The sequence below is a fragment of the Mustela putorius genome, unplaced genomic scaffold (assembly GCF_011764305.1).
Source record: "Mustela putorius furo isolate JIRA1106 unplaced genomic scaffold, ASM1176430v1.1 tig00000174_pilon_pilon_pilon, whole genome shotgun sequence".
In the NCBI taxonomy this organism is placed as follows: Eukaryota; Metazoa; Chordata; class Mammalia; order Carnivora; family Mustelidae; genus Mustela; species Mustela putorius.
This window is the reverse complement of record NW_025421304.1, coordinates 10,107,896-10,128,917: the sequence shown is the minus strand read 5'-3', so window position 1 is coordinate 10,128,917 and position 21,022 is coordinate 10,107,896. Positions and strand designations below refer to the sequence as shown.

At 46.1% G+C, this 21,022-nt stretch overlaps 1 protein-coding gene across 5 annotated transcripts in view; it reads left to right on the top strand.

Moving 5' to 3' along the window:
- ABCC12 (ATP binding cassette subfamily C member 12) overlaps positions 1-21,022 on the top strand; it is an 80,021-nt gene that overhangs the window by 38,733 nt on the left and 20,266 nt on the right. For all 5 annotated transcript variants that reach the window (XM_013052094.2, XM_013052093.2, XM_004744119.2 and 2 more), the window contains exons 13-21: positions 7,124-7,196; positions 8,839-9,042; positions 12,662-12,796; positions 12,898-12,973; positions 13,059-13,130; positions 16,003-16,092; positions 16,772-16,875; positions 18,788-18,985; positions 19,769-19,995. In XM_013052094.2, coding sequence (XP_012907548.1) covers positions 7,124-7,196; positions 8,839-9,042; positions 12,662-12,796; positions 12,898-12,973; positions 13,059-13,130; positions 16,003-16,092; positions 16,772-16,875; positions 18,788-18,985; positions 19,769-19,995 — 1,179 coding nt within the window. The remainder of the gene's footprint in view (positions 1-7,123; positions 7,197-8,838; positions 9,043-12,661; positions 12,797-12,897; positions 12,974-13,058; positions 13,131-16,002; positions 16,093-16,771; positions 16,876-18,787; positions 18,986-19,768; positions 19,996-21,022) is intronic.

Here is a 21,022-nt window from a genome sequence, read left to right as displayed (position 1 = left end):
AAGAAAAACAAAGTTTAAGTCATAATTTTTGGATATACTTTGGATCATTATTTTAAGCACTGGAAAGTAATAGCTTTCTATGATTCTTCTCTGGATTTGGTATGCTGCCATGTAACTTCTCTCATTAGAGTTCTATAAACATCTATTTAGGGAGATCCTAGCATCATATCCCCATTTTATAGATAAAAAGGCTGAAGCTCAGAAGGGGAATTGACTTGCCCAAGGTCAAGGCTATTAAATGGCAAGGGTTGAGTCTTGAATGCCAGGCAAGCATCATTTGTTCTCACTGGAGCTTCCCAACATTGGGTCCCCCCAAGCATCTCTAAGCTCCCTGATGCTGAAGTAAGGACCAGTGGAATTGCTGCTTGTTTGTTTGTGTTTGTTTGTTTTAATTTGGCTGCCAGATCTCCAGTGATGATCTGGACTTTAGTATTTTATTGTCTGAACCCACAAACTGTCCTTGCTGGCTGACATTGGCCAGCATGTGTATCCCCAGCAAGGGGTCTATTACTTTCCCCACTGCTCTTCCCTGACCATGGCATCCTGTTGCTAGGAGGCTCAAGAGCAGCAGGAAGGTCTCATCAGTGCAGGAGTCCTTGGCACCAGCTGAACTGCTCTGCTCAATATTTCCTGGCCTCCTCCCCACCCCACCTGGAATGGTTTCTCTTTCTGTAGTAGCCAGCTAGGAAAAAGGATTCCTACCTTCATCAGGCAGAATGTCAGGGCAAATATTTACCAAATACTTGGAATTTGCAGGGCCATGCAAGATGAGGGGAGAAGGAGGGGTGGTTTAGATGTGTCTTTGCCCCTGAGGTGTTCAAGTCTGGGGAAGGAGCTATAAGTGATATACAGAAGTAACAGTGTACCAAGAAGGAACGTGCCAAGTTCCAGGAGGCCCTGTTAGATTATTCAGAGGCAGAGAGATCACGAGAGGGAAGAGAGGTGTGTTGCTTGAATTGGGCCTGGCAGGGTGGATGCAGGCCCCCTTTGTGTGTGGCATCTCTAGGGTGACCATGGTGGCTCTCAGGCCATAGGAAGCAAGAGAGTAGGAGGTAACTTAAGATGGCAGGGGTAGAAGTGGCGAAGGGATGAAGATGTGCTGAACCCTCTGCATGTCATAGTTAAGGACTGACAAAGGTAATGATGTTAATAATAACCACCACTGATGGAGAACTTGAAGTGCACCAGGAATTGTGCAGTTGGCTTCAGATATGTGTTCTGGTTTTCTTTTCACAACCCAATGAGCGTCATGAGTCCAATTTATAGAGCGGAGGGTGAGGATCAGGGAGGTACATTCACTCGTCCAAGCGTTACCCAGCTGGATTCAAACCAGATTGTTCTGATTCCAAAGCCCTTGGTCTTTTATTTTTTTAATTTTTATTTATTTTTTATTTGAGTATAGTCAACACACACTGTTACATTAGTTTCAGGTGTATGACATAGCGATTCAACTTCTCTATATGTTATGGTATGCTCACCCCAAGTGTACCTACCACCATCAGTTACCATACAACTCTATGACAATGTCATTGACTAGAAACCCTGTGTTGCACCTTTCATCCCCATGACTTAATCGTTCTGTAACCGGAAGCCTGTACCTCCCACCACCCCCTTTCACCCATTTTGCCCGTTTCCTTCCCCCACCTGCAACCACCAATTTATTCTCCGTATTTATGGGTCTGACTCTTTTGGTTTGTTTATTCATTAGTTTTTTCAAATTGCATATATGAGTAAAACCATATGGTGTTTGTCTTTCTCAGTCTGACTTAGATCACTTAGTATAATCTCCTCTAGGCCCATCCATGTTGTTGGAAATGGCATGATCCCATCTTTTTAAGGTTATGTAATATTCTATCACATCACACACACACACACGTGTGTGTGTACACACACATACACACACACACAATCATATATTCCTTATTCATCCATCTATCAGTGGACACTTAGGTTGCTTCTATATCTTAGCTATTGTATAGGACGCTGCAATAAATATAGGTGTGCATATATCTTTTGCAATTAGTGTCTGTGTTTTCTAAGGGTAAATACCCCATATTGGGATCACTGGATCATATGGTATTTCCATTTTCAATTTTTGAGGAAAAGCTATACCATTTTCCCGAGTGGCTGCACCGATTTGCGTTCCCACCAACAGCGTATGAGGGTTCCTTTTTCTTCACATCCTCTCCAACCCTTATTATTTCTTGCCTTTTTGATTTTAGCCATTCTGATAGGTATGAGGTGATATCTCATTGTGGCTTTAATATGGCTGATGATTAATGATAATGAATGTCTTTTTAAGTGTCTGTTGTCCATCTGTATGTCTTTTTTTTTTTTAGAAAGATGTCTATTCAGGTCCCCTGCCTATTTTGTAATCACATTGATTTTTAGTATTGAATTATAGAAGTGCTTTATAACATTTTGGATATGAACCCTTTATCAGATATATGATTTGCAAATATCTTTTCCCACTCTGTAGGTTGCCTTTTTGTTTTGTTGATGGCTTCCTTTGCTGTGCAAAGGTTGTTTGTTTGTTAGTGGGTCCAAATTCACAGCCCTGAGATCAAGACCTGAGAGAGATAAAGGATTGGATGCTTGACTGACTGAGCCATCCAGGCACCCCCCAAATTTTTTATTTTGATGGAGTCCCATTAATTTATTGTTGCTTTTGTTTCTCTTGCCTTAGGAGACATACTGCCAATATCAGAGAAATTACTACCCGTGTTCTCTTCTAGGATTTTTATAGCCTTAGGTCTTACATTTAGGTCTATGCTATTTGGAGTTTATTTTTGTGTATGGTGCTATAACCTGGCCCAGTTTCATTCTTTGCACTTAGCTGTCCAGTTTTCTCAATACTGTTTTTTAAAAAAAGATTTTATTTATTTATTTGAGAGAGTGAGGGGGGAGGAGAGAGAAAGCATGAGCAGGCTGAGGAGCAGAGGGAGAAGCAGACTTCCAGCTCAACAGGGAGCCTGATGCAGAGCTCCATCCTGGGGCTCTGGGATCATGACCTGAGCTGAAGGCAGATGCTTAACTGATTGAGTCACCCAGGAGCCCTTCAGCACTATTTGCTGAAGAGACTGTCTTTTCCCATTATATATTCTTGCCTCCTTTGTCATAGATTAATTGACCCTTTAAGTATGGGTTTATTTCTGAGTGTTCTGTTTTGTTCTTTTGATCTATGTGTCTATTTTTGGGCCAGTACCAAGCTGTTTTGAATACTATAACTTTGTAGTATATCTTAAAATCTGGAATTGTGATACCTCCAGCTTTGTTTTTCTTTCTCAGGGTTGTTTGGGCTACTCGGGGTCTTCTGTATACAAAGACACAAATTTTAGTATCATTTGTTCTAGTTCTGTGAAAAATGGTTTGGTATTTTTGATAGTGATCACATTAAATCTATAGATTGCTTTGGATAGTGGGGACATTTTTAACTCTTCCAATTCATGAGCACTGTATATATTTCCATTTATTTGTGTCATTTTCAGTTTCTTTCATCAGTGTTTTATAGTTTTCAGAACACAGAACTTTCATCTCCTTGGTTAAGTTTATTCTAAGGTATTTTATTATTTTTTTGGTGCCATTGTAGATAGAATTGTTTTCTTAATTTCTCTTTCTGCTAATTTCTTATGAATGTGTAGAAATGCTATCAATTTCTGGGTATTAATTTTGTATCCTGCAATTTCACAGAACTCATTTGTTACTTCTAGTAGTTTTTTGGTGGGGTTTTTAGGATTTTCTATGTATAGTATCATGTCATCTACAAATAGTGACAGTTTAACTTCTTTGTCAATATGAATGCCTCATTTATTTTCTTGTCTGATTGTTGTGGCTAGAACTTCCGGTATTATGTTAAATGAAAGTGGCAAAAGTGGATGTCCTTGTCTCATTCCTGGTCTTAGAGGAAAACCTTTCAGTTTTTCACCATAAAGTATGATATTAGGTCACAGGTAGCTGGAGAGGCAGGCAGAGAGAGAGGAAGGAAAACAGGCTCCCTGCTGAGCAGAGAGCTGGACATGGGGCTCGATCCCAGGACCCTGAGATCATGACCCGAGCCGAAAGCAGAGGCTTTAACCCACTGAGACACCCAGGCACCCCACTCTCATATGGCTTGTATTATGTTGAAGTGCATTTCCTCTAAACCTAGTTTGTGGGGAGTTTTTATTTGACTGAGTGTTGAATTTTGTCAAATACTTTTTCTGGATCTATTGATCATCATATGATTTTCAGTTTTCATTTTGTTGATGTGATGTACCATGTTGACTGATTTACAAATACTAAACCATTCTTGCACTCCCAGAATAAATCCCACTTGATAATGGTGAATGATCCTTTTAATGAACCGTTAAATGGGGTTTGCTAATATTCTGAGCATTTGGGATCTGTGTTCATCAGGGATATTGGCCTATAGTTTTCTTTTCTTTTTTGGTGTCTTTGCCTGGTTTTGGTATCAGGGTACTGCTGGCTTCATAGAATGTATCTGGAAGCCTTCCTTCCTCTTCTATTTTTTGAAATAGTTTGAGGATAGGTATTAACTCTTCTTAAATGTTTGGCAGAATTCACCCGTGAATCCATCTGGTCCTGAACTTTTATTTTTTAGTAGGTTACTACCATTATTATTATCATTATTACTATTATTATTATTACTGGTTTAATTTTTTTATAGTAATTGGTATGTCAAAATTTTCTTTTTCTCCTTGATTTAGTCTTAGAAGATTATATGTTCCTAGAAATGTATTCATTTCTTCTAGGTTATCCAGTTTGTTGGCATGATTTTTCATAGTATTCTCTTATAATATCTTGTATTTCTGTGGTGTCAGTTGTTACTTCTCTTTCACTTCTGATTTTATTTTTGGGGTCCTTTCTTTTTCTTTGTGAATCTGGCTATTTATCAATTTTATATATCTTTTAAAAGAACCCACTTGTGGTTTCATTGATTTTTTTTTTCTGATTTGTTTTCATCTCTATGTCATTTATTTCTGCTCTAATCTTTATTATATTTTCCTTCTACTCATCTTGGGCTTTGTTCTTTTTCTAGTTACTTTGAAGTGTAAGGTTAGATTGTTTATTTCAGCTTTTTCTTCTTTCTTTAAACTACTTTTGCTGTGTCCCAGAGATTCTGAACCTTGGTGTTTTCATTTTCATTTGTCTCCATGTATTTTTTTTTAAATTTCTTCTTTGATTGGTTGTTAAGTATCATGCTGTTTAGACTCCATGTGTTTGTGTTTTTCCCACTTTTTTTCCTTGTGATTGATCTCTAGTTGTATTACTGTTGTGATCAGAAAAAATGCATTCTATAATTTTGTTCTTCTTAAATTTATTGAGGATTGCTTTGTGGCCTAACATGTGACATATTCTGGAGAATGTTTCGTGTGCACTTGAAAAGAATGTGTATTTTCTTGTTTTTCTATGGAATGTTCTTTATATATCTGTCTATCCAATCAGATGCATCATTCAAAGACACTTTTCTTATTGATTTTCTGTCTAAATGATCTATCCGTTGATGTACATGGGCAGTTGAAGTCTTTTACCATTATTTAATACCATCAATTTCTCTCTTTACATTCATTAATATTTGCTCTATGTACTTAGGTGCTCCGATGTTGGGTGCATAGATACTTACAATTGCTTTATCCTCTAACTGGGTTGATATCTTTATCATTCTATAATGCCCTTCTTTGTCTCTTGTTATACAGTCTTTGCTTTAAAGTCTATTTTGTCTGATGTAAATATTGTTAACCTTCCCAAAGCCCCCATTCTTAACCACCATATATACCACTCCTGAAGTTGGTGTATGGGTGTGATGCTCCAGGATGTTAAGTGCTGCCAGGGGTCAGCATGCCATCTGAAGGGCAGCTACCTATGATCTGCCTGCTCACTCTCTTGTTGGTGCCCTTTGTTGGGGAAGTCTCAGTTGTGAGGCTTGTCCACTCTCATGCATTGAGAAGAGAGGATCCCAATGATGCTGATAATGCTGATGATATCAATCAGCTAATCAATCAATCAATTAATTACTCAGCTAATAAAGTGGAAGCAGGCAGCCTGTCAAGTGGGACAGAAACCTAGGGTCCAGTGATGGAAACTGACTGTGCCTTGCATAGGGCATGACCTTGAACTGATACCAGGAACATCAGGGAAATCAGAGCAGGAACTAACTTCTGAAGCAATGTGGTCCCCTGAGAAAGATTCTATCTATGGTGGAAGCCATCTGAATGGGAATGAGGTAGAGAGAAAGCCAAGGGAGGAGGGTGTGGAATTCTCCCATAGCTTGAGGCCTGAGCATTTTTGAGTTCATACCCACTAACTTATAGACTTTCTTGGATTCCTTGCTGTCAAAATTTTCATAGAGTGAGACTGGAGTCATGCCTGGTAGGTCATGGGTACCCCAGTTTTGTTGTCCTTTGCAGGATGAGGTGCTGATCCTGGCAGCATGGGTGCTGAGAGTTGGTTAGGGCCTTGCCCATTAGACTCCCTACAGACTGGCCCAGTGCTAGACAGTTGGCAATGCTAAGGGATAAAACCAAGAAGCTAGGAGATCCAAGGAACTGAGATCCTATTCCTTCCTGGATTCTCTTCCTCAGGCAGTATTCTCTATGCCCAGTGTACTCAGGTGTCTCAGGGGGAGAAAACCCTGCTCTCTCCAACCTGGTAGGAGTGACTGTTGGATAGAGGAGAATCCTGGAGCAGAGGTCAGAGTCATCATTGGTAATCATCCCAGCACCCTGCTGTTACCCTCTACCCACACACATTTCTCCATTTATGGTCTTGCATCTTCTGGGAAGCCTCCCACAGTGACCGCAGCTCATACTGGTCACTCCCTTCTTTGACTCCCAAGAGCAGTGCTAGCAGTTGGCATCTCCAGTCTTCCCTTCAGAGGTTTCATGTACATTGAATCATCTTCCTCTCAGGGCAGAAAACCTGTGAGGGAAGGAGCCATCCGTAAGTAAACTCTGCATCAGATGTGCGGGGAAGGCCTAGGGGTCAAGGAGAAGCTGCATTTAGACATCAAAGATGAAGCAACTGACCAACTCCTTGTCTTACTTCAATGATACATTTCCAGGCAATCCAGGGAAGCAATGGGATCTTTTGTCACCATGCTGAGTTATGTTATTTGTGTCCACAGGTATCAGCACACGGTTCGTGTCTGTGCCCTTCAGGAAGACCTGAGCAGCCTTCCTTATGGAGACCTGACTGAGGTGAGCAGAGCTAGGAGCTCAGCTGCACAGTAGCAACATGGCAGCTTGGCTGCCCAGGTTGAAAGGGCTGAGGCTGGCAGGCCCTGGTTCCATCCACATTTGGATGCTCTGAAGGACAGAAATGTCCCAGGAAGTGTGGGAAAAGCCAAGTTCTACCACCCTGAATTCCTCATCTGGGTTTATTCTTGGGGGAATATTAACAATGGTTATGGTACCAACTCTACCTGTGTTGGGTTCAGTGTGGTAACTCTTGGAGCCATTCCCAAACCACTTGTTAACTTAGAGAAGGTTTCTGGTTAAATCTGCTTCCATAGCTTATGGACTGGCTCTGTCTTCCAAAGACAGAGGTCCGGGGATGCTGCATTGTAACTGGTCTCTAGAGCTCTTTCTTGTCTTGTTTGCTCTGCCCTCCTAACACTGCTCTCAGCTGCTTGTCCAAAAACCTGCCTGGGTCCAGGGTTGAGCCTGCCAACTCAGGTGACTCAGGGAAGGAGGTCATCATGCCATCTTTCTGTTTGCCCATCCCAGTGTGCACTCTGTTGAGTCTTCGGTTTTGCCCAAAAGCAAAGTAGGAGACCAGAGAGCTAAAGACTCTTGAAGAAAGATGAGTTCAGAAAACATTGCCTTTCTCTGCTAGGGCCCTCAATGTGCCTGTGTCAAGGAATTGGATACCACAGCCATCATGGTCTGGCATTCAAGATCTCTCTTGCTGCAGCCCTGGCCCACCTCCCCAGGGTTTGCTTCTACTCATCCTTACTTGCCTAAGTGTACACTTGCCTTCCAACCTCCAGACCTCTGTTCTTGCCATTGTTACCACCTTTCAAGTTCAAACCACAAATCTACCCCCTTGAGGGAGACTTTCCTGAATCCCACAGTCTGCAGTGGTTTGCCCCAGAATACTTGGCTTATGCTTCTCAGTTTCTGCCAATATGTGAGCTCCCAGTAGTTAGGGAATTTTTTTTTTTTTTTTTTTTTGTCCAGCTTCGTGTGTCCTTCCCCTGTGCTCACCCCCGTGCCTGGCTGAACATAATGGGGACCTACTTTGGGGTCAGTTGGACAGAAGAACCTAAAGTAGGCTATCTAGATTTTCATCCTTTCTACAAATGCTTACTGAGCACCTGCTCTGTGTCAGGTGTGATGCCAGGCCTTAGGGATAGAGTGTTAAATACAGTAGACATGCCTTCCATCTTTGTAGAGCTTAAAGGTCCTAATGGAGGTGAGGAGTTGGTACACAAGCAAGCAAATTGAGAGCCTCCTTGTCCATTTGCTCCTAGGCTCTGCTCCCTCCTGTTCACCTGTCCACTCTGCCAGAGCTTCTGCTCAACAATTCCCTCTGATGTTGGTGGTTAAGACATAGCCCTTCTCTATGGGATATGCACTAGAATGAGTCTGTTGTGAGACAGGTCCCCCTCACTCAACACTGGAGTTTTTCCCTAGTTGCCGTTGCCCACCAGGCTGCCTACAGAAGTGAGTCTTTCACTTCCCAGGGCATCTGGTAAGTCAGGGGGTCCCTGTAGGGGGTGGAGGAACTGGAATGTAGTAATGATCAGTTTGCAAAGGAGTCTTGAAGCTCTTGTTCCCTGAAGACTGCAGGGTGGAAATGGGGCCCAGTGATGGAGAGTAACATTGTTCCTGCCTACAGATTGGGGAGCGGGGCCTCAACCTCTCTGGGGGGCAGAGACAGAGGATCAGTCTGGCCCGCGCTGTCTACTCAAACCATGAAATCTACCTGCTGGATGACCCCCTGTCAGCAGTAGATGCCCACGTGGGGAAGCACGTTTTTGAAGAGTGCATTAAGAAGACACTCAAGGGGAAGACAATTGTCCTGGTGACCCACCAGCTGCAGGTAACTGGAACTGGCAGGGTTCATGAGGTCACAGGATGGGTGTGGTGTCTAATGCTCACAAGTCTCCTTTTCTGCCTAAACCTGTCCCATCCATGGCTGAGACAGGGTCAGGGTTGGAGGAAGCAAGATGTGTAGGTTACATTCATGATTCTCCCCAGCCATCCCAGCTTGCACAAAGCCCTGCCTGCTCCACTCTGGGCATAGACTCTAAATTTGGGTTCAGTGGGGCCAAGACCTTTCTTCCACCAGAGGATAGACTCTCCAGAAGCAAATGATTCCTATCTATGGGGTGGACATGGGGCGCTTCCTCCAGCTCTGGACCACTGATGGTGGTGAGGTGGGAAGCCAGGTAGAAAAAATTCAGTCCCCACCCTTCCTTCAGCAAGTGCTAGATGGGCTCGAGGACAGAGTGCCTGGGAGGGAGATAAGGGGCTCTGATGCTCTTGGCATCACTCACCAAGGGGAAAAGGCTGGAGACCAGGGCTTTTAGGCTAAGGCAAGACTCTTTTCCTTTCTCAGAGCCACTCTCTTAGGCTTAGGAACATGAATATTACTGAGTAGTTACTAAGCTTGCCCAGAGGGCTCAAGAATCAGGCAGGGTGGAGAGAGTGCTCACAGTGTCAGCTTCATCAAGAGCTCTGAACACCTGGTAGGAATACAAGGCTCCCCTGTACCCTGAGACAAACCAGATTTCCCCCTGCCTCCATCTCCCCTCTTCACAGTGAGTCTGTAGAGGTGTGGGGAATGTGTCCATGTATATGTGTATGTATATACATGTGTGCGTCTGCTGCTGAAGGAGGGAACCCATGGGACTGACCTGCCTTGAGAGGACTGTTGGAGCAGAAGTCCTGTCTTCTTTCTTCTCGTGCCACCTGTGGGGAAAATATTCAATAGGGGCATGGTCTGGGGGTAAGAGACAGACCTCATGGTCTTTGTGAGGGTAAGTCAACCTAGGGGAGGAGGCAAATGAGGTCACCATGGCTACAGGGTGCTCCAAGCAGCATTTCTAGGATCTTCTATCAGTGGCCAGAAGGGCCAGTTTGAAGAGGGGGACATTTCTTTTTTTTTTTTTTTAAGATTTTATTTATTTATTTGACAGAAATCACAAGTAGATGGAGAGGCAGGCAGAGAGAGAGAGAGGGAACAGGCTCCCTGCTGAGCAGAGAGCCCGATGCGGGACTCGATCCCAGGACCCTGAGATCATGACCTGAGCCGAAGGCAGCGGCTTAACCCACTGAGCCACCCAGGCGCCCCGAGGGGGACATTTCTTAAAGACCCAGGAAAACCATTCCTTCCCATTACTGTAGTTCTGCCCCCAGCCTATGTCTCTTTGCTGAGGACTGGAGTTCTCAAAATAAACTCCAAGCATCTGAATTTTGGATTCCTGTTGAGTGGGCTCAGTCACCTCCAGGAAGCATCTAGTGGTATAAACAAATTGCTCTGCTGGCCAGGCATCAGAGTGGAGGAGAAGGTTGGATTTCTTCTGGACCCCCAGGAGGTCAGTGGGAATGGGCTCTTGCCCAGTCACAGTGCTAAGTGTTGTAAACACAGCTCCGCACTGTGAGGGTCCAAAGCCCTGGAGACCCCTTGCAGTGGAAAGGGCTGTCCTCCTGAGGGGTCCTGGGTATCTGGAGGAGGACTTCTGGCCCCTGATAACTGTGGGTCATAGCTGTCTTTGAAGGAATCTTTACTGGGGGAAATCATCACCTCAGCCCTGTCCAGTCTTTGAACCTTGATGACTAGCTCCATGACCTCAGGCAAGAACTATCTCTTCCCCAGGCCTGTCTCCTGGAAGAATCTACCTTTCACCAAGGTCATTTTTTTTTCTTTTTTTTTTTTTTTTTGAATATTGAAAAATATAAGCAGCCACCAGATGGCACTGGAGTCTCAGTCCAGCTGTCTGTTGTTGGGGAGGAGGGGGTTCCAAGCCCTTGAACTGGAACCCCAGGGCTTTTCCAGAACATTGCTCTGTTGCTTTTACTTGTGGGCTCACAGCCAATCAGGATGCTTCCCAGCGCTTGGGCTGGACGATTGCTCTTCATTTACTTGAGGAAACAAATGAAATGAGGCCTGCAGTTGCCACTGAAAACCAACCTAGGGTCAGATTTTGTGTTTGCGAACAAAACTGCTCAAATCACACCAGATCTCACTGGCATGAACTGGGGAACTCACTAGCCAGAGGGCCTTCACCAGGAACTTCCCCACAGAGAAAGAAAAGGCTGTGAGGCTGTCACGTACCCCACACTGGTGCCTCAATCTCCCTATCTCGAGAATGGGCTGATCACAAAGCTGCCACTTCCTTTACTAGCTTGTGGGGCATTGACACATAAGAGACGAACAAGATCAGGTTTTGAAAAGTTAGAATAGGCTATGTAAAGGTGAGATGTTATTTTCCGGAAAAAGGTTCTCTCAGAAAGTGTCTCAACTGGACATGACAAGCCAGGCTGTTTCTGCTTAGCTGTCTGGGAAAGTGGACAAGGAGCTGAGTCATTAGTCTAAGGGAGGCGGAAAGGCTGGAGCTGCCCAAGCTGCCAGAACTGCTATCACCTGGCCTTTTGGGCACCACCCCCATTCCCCCAACATCCTGTCAGGAGTACAATGACCAAATGTAGCTGCTTCTCTCAAACTCTGAGTCAAGGGCCTCAAAAGTTAATTTGATTTTGGGTGGACCCTCAATATAGGGGAAGACCTCTGGGCTGTTTTGCAAGGGCTTCATTAGGCTGAGCTATCTTAAATCTCACTGCATTTTGTTCCTGTAGGAGGAGCTTCCTGCTCTTAGATGGGTTGATCCTATGGAGAAAAATCTATCTCGTTCCAATTGAGAGGAAACCCCTATTAGCAGAACTCTTTGATCTCAGGAGTGATATGTAAATGAAGGGAGCTCCAATTAGAAAATCAGAAGTGCTTTGGGCAAAATGTGGGATGCCATATTAAATGAAGCTATATTTTTATCATAGAGATAAAGCTGATGTAAACTCCTCAGGCCTAGTGGGGGAGGGGTTTGTGATCAAGGGAGGAGTGGGGCCTCGTGGTGGGGGACTGCTCCATGTTCTGCTTCTGGACTAGGAGGGTGATGAGGTGGGCTTGTAACGTTCTAGCAAAGGAAGGCCATTGCTGAGGTCATATTTCCCCTCTCCACCAGATCTTGTCTTGCAGTAACTTGACAATTTCATATTCCAAATCTCACCTGCCCCCGATCAGATTTCTTGGCCCACTTAGGGAACAGTGTTTCACAGAGACAAACAGAGGGTCCCGTTGGACTCAACGACACCAGTAGGCACTAGATCAGTGTTTCTCAACTGGGGGTCATTTTGCCCTTTAGAGGGCATTTGTCAATATCTGGAGATGTTTTTGCTTATCACAGGTAGAGCAGGGGATTGCTACTGTCATCTAGTACGTAGAGGAAGGAGGAGACTGCTAACATCCCACAATGCACCGGACAGCCCACTGTCCCCGCCTCAACAACAAAGAACGATGTGGCCCTCAGTGCCCACAGGGCCAAGATTGAGAACCTCTGTACTAGAGGAGCTTGGGGTGCCACTGGACGGCAGTTTGGCATGGCTCACTTCTCTTACCAGGCAGAAGAAATTCACTGTAGACCGTTTTTGTATCTTTGCAGTTCTTAGAGTCTTGTGATGAAGTCATTCTGTTAGAAGACGGAGAGATTTGTGAAAAGGGAACCCACAAGGAGTTAATGGAGGAGAGAGGGTGCTATGCCAAACTGATTCACAATCTCCGAGGGTTGCAATTCAAGGTAACTCTGGGTGCAAAAGGTGGGGGTCCTTCCGTCTGGGTCTCTAGCCTGGGAGCAGGCCTGTCTTGTAGCTTTCCGAAGGACTGTCATTTTGTCTCCAGGATCCCGAGCACATCTACAATGCAGCCATGGTGGAAGCCCTTAAGGAGAGCCCCGCTGAGAGAGATGAAGATGCTGGTACAGTCCGAGTTCAAACCACACTCCTCTCTTAGTGCCCATGGCTCATGAGCAGACACAGATCTCTCTTTATTTCTCACCCTAGTTTTGGCTCCAAGAGATGGGAAAGATGAAGGAAGAGAACCTGAAACAGACCCAGAATTTTTAGACATAAAAGGTACTTGCTATTCGTTCCCTCAGTTACAATAGTCTTAAATATTTATGGAGCATTCTGGATAGAGAAATGGAGGCCCATTTTAAGTCCTTTGGGGGCAACTAGAATTAATACAACTTACTGTCATGTGAGCCCTGGGGTTTAACTGCCTGAGTCCAAGCTCTGGCTCAACCACTTTCTAGTTATATGAGTTGGCACAAGATACTAGGCTACTCTGAACCTTAGTTTCTTAATCCATAAAACGGGGAAGTAATAACCAACCTCATAGGCTCCCACAAGGATTACATGGGAAACTACACATAAAATGATTAGCCCAGTGTCTGACATAGAGTAACTCTCAACAGTAGTTATTATTGTTACTCGTTAGGTCAAAGCAGTGCACAGAGACTGGTTAGAGGCAAAGGCACACACAAGAGAGATGTGTCACACTCTTTATGGAGAGCATTGAGAAAGGAATGTGCAGCACTGAAGAGACTGGGTGGGAGAACTAAGCATTCTGCTATGTGCTGGTCCCCACAATCATCTGCAGAGACAAAAATATGAGATCTCAGGAGCTCATGGTCTGGTGGGCGACACAGGCAAGGCGGTAATCATGGGAAACTGGGGTAAAGGTAATGGGTGTTGGAGTGGGCATAGCAAGTCAGGGAGGTCCTCGCAGAGCTGGCAAACTTGGGACTAGTCCTTCAAGGATATGTAGGAGTTTTCTGGGAGGCACTGTGGTAAGAAGGTGGGGCAGGGGGAGGATCTTGAGGTTGAGGGCAGGTAGGAATTCCAGGAAGGCAGAGAGAAGAGATAAATCTGGTGAGGGCCAACTTTGTCAAGCTCCCTCTTCTCCTCCCCACACATTGTTCCCTTCCACCCCTGTATACATTCAACATTTGTTGATCACCTACTCTATGCCCTTCTCTGGGGCTGGGCAACAAGAGGCCAGGGATCCAGATCCACAGTCTCTTTCCTCAAAGTGCCCTTGGAGGCTTTTCAAGTTAGAGCTCTGTTCCTCAATAATGTGTAGCTGGAAAAAACAAAACAAAACAAAACAAAACAAAACAAAACCACGCCTCAGTGTATTTTGTCAAATTTAAGATATCATCCATTTTAAGATCACCATCGTTGTATGTACCACTTAGAAAGAAAAATCTCTGCCAATTAGATGATATGGCATACTACCGAATGGAAGGCACATCATGATTTCAGAGATGTTAAAATGTGAAAAAAAAAAAAAGTGAGTCTTTGAATCGATGAAATTTGGCACCAATAATGGTGCTTTTGACAAATGCATGCACGTTTGGAAAGACAACATATTTTTATCGCTCTGGAGGCGGCCAAGGCTGAAGTGAGGTGCCCACCATCTCTTCCGTGCCTTCCCAGGAAAGCTCCAGGCTGCCTAGGATGTGAGGTCCTGTGGAGGAAGTAAACCCTGCTCCTCTTTTTCTCCTCGCCCTCCCTACTCTGGAGGGGAAACTGAGCGTGCGAAATCACCCGCTCTCAAAGCTATAGGAAGGGATCCCGTTAAAGGAGGTGGTGCCCACCCCGCCTGGCATCAGGGCATTTTCTAAAGCACAGCAAGGTGAAGAGCGTCATCAGCATTCCTGGCTGGGCTGGTGGGCTACCGTGCGATTTGACTAGTTCCCTTTGTGCTCCAGGGTGTCTTTCAGTAGGCTCCGCCCACCCACTGGGCTTCTCCCTCATTTTGCAGGCCCAGAGAGAGACACAATGAAAGAAAGTCAGGCTGAACATTTTCAAAGAAGCATGAAGCTTCCCAGGCAGAGGGTATAATAGTAGCTCTATTCATGGCGCCTTTGAGGTGTGACAGCTACCCCGTCTTGGAGCAAGGTGCAGAGAGCCCATGTGCAGGGGCACCCGTGTGTCTAGCTCTATTTATTATCTCTTTTATAAAAGCCATGTTTGATTTAGGATTCTGCTTTGGAGCTGACATTTTCATGCTTTTCTGTGAAGGAGAGGAAGGGGACGAGTGCTCAGTTCTGACTGTTGTGAGCTGCTTTAGCCAGCATCCCTGTACCTCTGGATGTGCTTTCCTGGAGAATTTAACAGTCATTTTCCTTTCCCTTTGGAAAGCAGAGAGGACTTGGAACATCCCCGTGGAGGGAATTGGGAGTCCAGGCAGTGGCTGACTGAGGAGGAGGTCCTGGGTTTAATGTGTGAGGCGTGAGCTCTGAGAAGACAGGAGCCACTACCTCCTTCTGGTTGACCCCGCAGGATTTGCTGTGGGTGCTTTTAGCACTTCCGTGCATGAAGCCCGACTCCCAGCTGTATTCTTTTGCCTGGGGGCTCTCTCTGCAGGTTGCCAGCCTTAGGTCAAGCCAGAAGAGCTGGGGAATTAACCCTCACAGGGAGGAGCCCTCACCCAGGGGACAATGGAATTTGTAGAAACATCCTCTACCCTCTGGTCAGGTGAACACTGGTGGGTGTGTGTTCCACACTGGCTCGACCTTTCTCCACATTAAGCTCCAGATGCCTATGGAGGTGACTGGCTTGATGAGATGCCTTCTATTGTTCCCTTTCCTATGCCCTACAGCTCCTGAATAAGCTCCATGCATTCATAACCCCTTCTCAGGAGCTACTTCTGGAGAACTAGACCCAATCAACCCCCTGATCTCAGGGCTGAGCACAAAGTAGTTGCTTCATAAATATTTCTCCCAAGACTGCAGGCCACCTGCCTTACGGGGCTGTGATGAGGATCAAATCAAATAACATAAGCAAAAGTGTGCTGGGACTTTCAAAGTGTAGGACAATGGAAGGAAGGGTGGGAAACTGCCCCCATTGCGGGAATGGGTATATAGGAGGGGTGTGCCCGACCCACTGGGCTCCCCTCCACTGCCAGCAGGCACCCCAGGACTTGTGTCTGTCTCCGTAGTTCCTCTGCACCAGCTCGTCCAGACTGAATCCCCCCAGGAAGGAACCGTGACCTGGAAAACGTATCACATGTACATTAAAGCTTCTGGAGGTTCGATATAAAACAACGGGTTTCTTGATTTAATTTGCATTAAAAAAATCCTTTCTCAAACTGTTGGGTTTACATTTTATGATTTCCTTAACAATTACTTCTTTTATGCTAGAGCCATTTATCAATGCTTTTATTTTTTTTTTTTTCATCCAAAGTGTGATAATACAGCCTTTTAAATGGAATCACCCTTTATCTCCATTAAAGCTGCCAGACTCTATTTATTGAAACTGAGTGAGCAGCAGCAGGAACCAGCCACGGTTCTTCCGCACCTCACTGCCTCTTCCCTGAGCACAACAGCGATCCACTCATGGCTTGCCTTCAGTGCAAGGTTCCCATCTTGGTGTGCAAAAATACCTTACAGTTTTATTCCCTGTCTCTGCCCAGCAAGACTGAGTTTTGTTTGTTTTTGAGGAATACTGAGTTGCTTCTATTAAGGTGCATATTGGTGGGGGTTTTTCCCCCCAATATATTGGCAATTTGGACCCATTTTCGAACCAGGTGGAACATATGTCCCCATTAGGGTTCAGGGTCCCAACACCCAGACTTGTGACAGCAGCCTGGAAGGCAGTTCCCAGGGGATGGGAGCCCTCTTTCTGCAGGCTTTGAATTTTTTATGAGGGTTGGACCCACTGCAGCCTCCTCCTCTGTAACCCCCTGGACATCTCCCCTCCTCTTGTAGGGTACCTCCTCTCTCTGTTCGTGGTGTCCCTCTTCCTCCTGATGATCGGCAGCTCTGCCTTCAGCAATTGGTGGCTGGGTCTCTGGCTAGACAAGGGCTCCCAGGTGAGTTTCCCTTTGGCATTGGAAAATGTTGAGTCAGTTGCTGACGGAGAGCATGAATGCCCCCAACACCGCCCAAGAAACCTCCCACTGCCCCTTTCCATGAAGTTGAGATGAGTTGCCTGCACAGCTCAATTCCTGAAATTCCCTTTGATTTTGCAAGACAAGCAGGACATCTGGATTTCTATATGCCACCTTCAGGTTTCAAAGGATTGACTAAAAGATTGTGATCATGCCAGGCAAATGCTGCAAGTCCGTGGAGTCAAGCCTGTGTAGAATAGAGTTGGTCTTGCAGCCTCCATTGTGATGCACCTTGAGGATAGCCCTGAGGGGCTGGGGGAACCTAGCCTGGTTGTTAATTTTCCTGCCTCTGAACAGAAACCGACCTCTTATTGTTGACACTGTCAGGTGTCAGAGGGTTTCACCTCTCTCTGCCCTCCAAAGTCCCTCTGCAGGAAGCAGACATGCAAAAGCCAGACTCAGTTCCTGGTTGTGCTGCAGAGTTACCATGTATCTTTCTCAGACACCAGGTATCTGCCACCCAAAGGTCTACTCTAGACCAGGGTCCCTGAAAATTCTGCTTTTGCTGGAGCTTGCTAAAAACTCTCCCAGCTTTTGGCCAGTGGTTTCTAAGCTTTCCTGGAGCCCTGGGGAATGCTGTGTGCCCATCCTGCAAGATAACATTTTGGTATAGTTCTGTTGCTATGACAACTGAGGTGGGAAGGCAGTGGGGAGCTGTGGGCAGGGGAGAGGTCCCTATAACTCTCCTGGAGGTTGGCGCAGCTTCCTGAGGGCTTTCCCAAGGGGAGAAGCCAGTGGGAGCTCTGCGCTGTGCAGGAAAAGCACCATCTCTAGAATATTCTCAGATCCTCCCTGGCTCATTAAGAGCTCTTTTCTTGGAGAGCCCAAAGTTTCTGGTCAGAATGGAACCTTGTTCTAGGTGTGGTGCTTCACCAGTGGGCCAGTGCCATTGGCTAACTGAGCATGCAACAGGAATGGCAGACTCAGGTGTTTGCCCTGCCCCCAGGCACTGTGGACACAACTTGATGCACAGTGAAGCCTCCTGTTCAAGCGAGGCCTCTCATCAATTAGCTCCCCAGGGATGCTTTTGCTTTTAGGGATGTTCATCCATCAGCCGTCACCTCTGGTTTACATTTCCTCTATTGCTGTAATCAGCAAAATGACATTTAAAAGAAAGATGCTTGTTTGCTCCCCAAAGGCAGTTTTGACTTTCAGCACATGGCTCAGAGAAAAATGAAGCTGCCAATTCCTCAGGAGGAGGAGATGGCCTCTCCCCAGAAATGCTGGCAGAAATGCGTGTTCTTCCCCCAGCAGGATGGAGCTGTGTGTGGTCTTGACTCTTCCCAGAACTCTGTGGTTAACCAGACTCCCTCTTCCCTACCAGGGACTTCGGGATAGTGGACCAGCATCCCCCAAGATGCTCCTTGAGAAAAGGAAAGGGAAGGGACTGTGGGGCTGGCCTGGTACCGGGTCCTGAATGGGCTGCCTGAGGGCTCTTCTGCCAATTTCGTGGAATCCAGATTTCCTGTGCTTCTATAATTTTTCTGGCCCGATATCACATCTTGACTCCTGAGGCATAGTTGCTTCTGGGACAGAAGCTATCTGGTCACCCTGTGCCTGCCTGCTTTGTCTGCTTTGTTTGCCCACTGACTGTGCTGAGGCTCGAGCCTTGAGCCTCATAAGTCAGGTGTCTTGGGGGCAGGTAGCCCAGCAGGAGGACCCATGCAAAGCTCAGAGGTCCTCAAAGGGAAATGACCTGATTTTTACCCCCTGGTTCATTCTTCACAATTATGCACCTGCTTTTAGCTTCTTCTCTCTGGAAAGATCCTTTGGCCAATTCCTATTTTCCTGACAATTTACCAATTCTTGGTGCTTCTCTTGTTTTTCTCCAAAGATGACCTGTGGGCCCCAGGGCAACAAGAGTGCATGTGAGATTGGTGTAGTGCTGGCAGACACGGGGCAGCGTGTGTTCCAGTGGGTGTACACAGGGAGCATGGTGTCTGTACTGACGTTTAGCGTCATCAAAGGTTTCACCTTCACCAAGACCACGCTGATGGCGTCCTCCTCATTACACGACCTCGTGTTTGACAAGGTACTGTTCCCGGGGGCTGCACGCGATTCCAGCCATTCAGCCAATGGCATTTACTGAGCCACTACAACACATCAGGCACTGTGCTGGGCCCTGGGCACAGACACAATGCTCAAGGAGCTTACGGTCGAGTGAACTATCGAGATACCTACTGTCGACTTTGAAGGCAAACTCCAGGGACTGTGGGAATGTGCCGTGGGCCATTCTGCTCAGGCCAGACTAGGGGTGGAGGTGAAGGTGGTCAGGACGGTTTCCCTGAGGACACCACACTGCACTGGGGCAGACATGTACTGGCCGGCTGGCCATCTCTAGCTCCAAAGAGCCCTGAGTCCACAGAGGGCCCCACCTCCTCATTCCACTGCTGCAATAGGCAGAATTGATTAATTTTATTGATTAATTTTATTGCCTGGGCCGTGGCCAGAGCCCACAGGTGTGGCTCACACTAGGCAGACAGACACAGGGGAACTTAGCTTTTTATTGCCCCTGGAGTGCCAAATCTCCTTCTCCTTCTCTTCGGCCCCCCAGGCTGCATCTCAGGTTTGGAGGGAGGTCTGACCTGCAGGGGCTCTCCTGGGCCTCCACACAAAGGCTGAATCTCTCCCACACTCTCATTCAGGGGCGCCATAAAAATGGGGGACACCTTCACTTTCCCACGATGGCTGGCCTGGGACATTGTGTTGGGTACCGGAGAAATGCTCATGCTGCTCAAAGCATCCCAGCCCCGGCAGAGTGGTCGGTGTTCCCTAAACACACACCTCATCATGGACTCTCTGATTTTATCCACAGATCCTAAAGAGCCCAATGAGCTTCTTTGACACGACCCCCACTGGCAGGCTAATGAACCGTTTTTCCAAGGACATGGACGAGCTGGATGTGCGGCTGCCGCTTCACGCGGAGAATTTTCTGCAGCAGTTTTTTATGGTGCTGTTTATTCTTGTGATATTGGCTGCTGTGTTTCCTGCCGTCCTTTTAGTCCTGGCTGGCCTTGCTGTTGGCTTCTTCATTCTTTTACGGTAGGTCGATACGCTGTTTAAAAAGGAGCCCATGAAACCGTTGTGTATTTGGTTAACTCTGCACAATGCTGCGGTTATCAGGTGATGCTAAATTGTTGCTGTCTTCTCTGAATCTGGGAGCATACTGATTTTTAGTCCTGATGAAATGCCAGGTTCTATGCTCAGTGCTTTGCATACATCTGGCATTTTAACCTCAGAGTAACCTGAGAGGTAGGCATGACTGGGAGTTCAAGTCGGTGGTCCTAGGCCAGGAAACTAGTAACCAAGGCTGCTGTCTGTCTGCTGTTGTGCTCTCAACCATGAAGATGAGCTCTCTCCGCCATCCTGCTGCTGGAGAAGAGAGAGAAGACAGTCCTTAGTTACTCTGAGCTTTGGGAACTATCTCCCCTCCCCCGCCCACAACCACTGATACGGTTAAGAGGAAAGCCTCAGGCAGCTAGGCACTGGGGAGTCCTGCTGCGGCTGTGCCCCACTGCACTACCTCACCCACCTTGGAGGGAAACAGGAGGGTGGACTGACCCTAGCCCTTGAGAAACCCAGTTCTACCCTGTTGCTGGGGTGAGCTGGAGTTCTCAGCAGGCAGCATGGTGCATATCATATAAGGCCAAATAGTTGGAAATCAGAGAAATTTCCACCAGAGCCCCAGCCCTACTGCAAAACTAGCTGGAAGACATTGGGACAAGCCTGTTTCCTAATCCCTAAAGGTAATCGCTAAAACATACACCTGGCACATGAACCAGGAGGCTATTAAGAGTATCAAATGAAACTGTAGGGCTCTGAGTGACTTATAAATTAGAACTGGAATACAGCTGACCTTGAACAACATGGGTTTGAACTGCACAGGTCCACTTATATGTGGGTTCTTCTTTTTGATAAATATTTTACCATGCTATAAATGGGTTTTCTCTTCACTTTGATTTTTTAATGACTTTTTTTTACTCTAGCTTACTTTATTGTAGGAATATAGTATATAATACATATAACATAAAATATGTGTGAGTCAACTGTTTATGTGATTGGTAAGGCT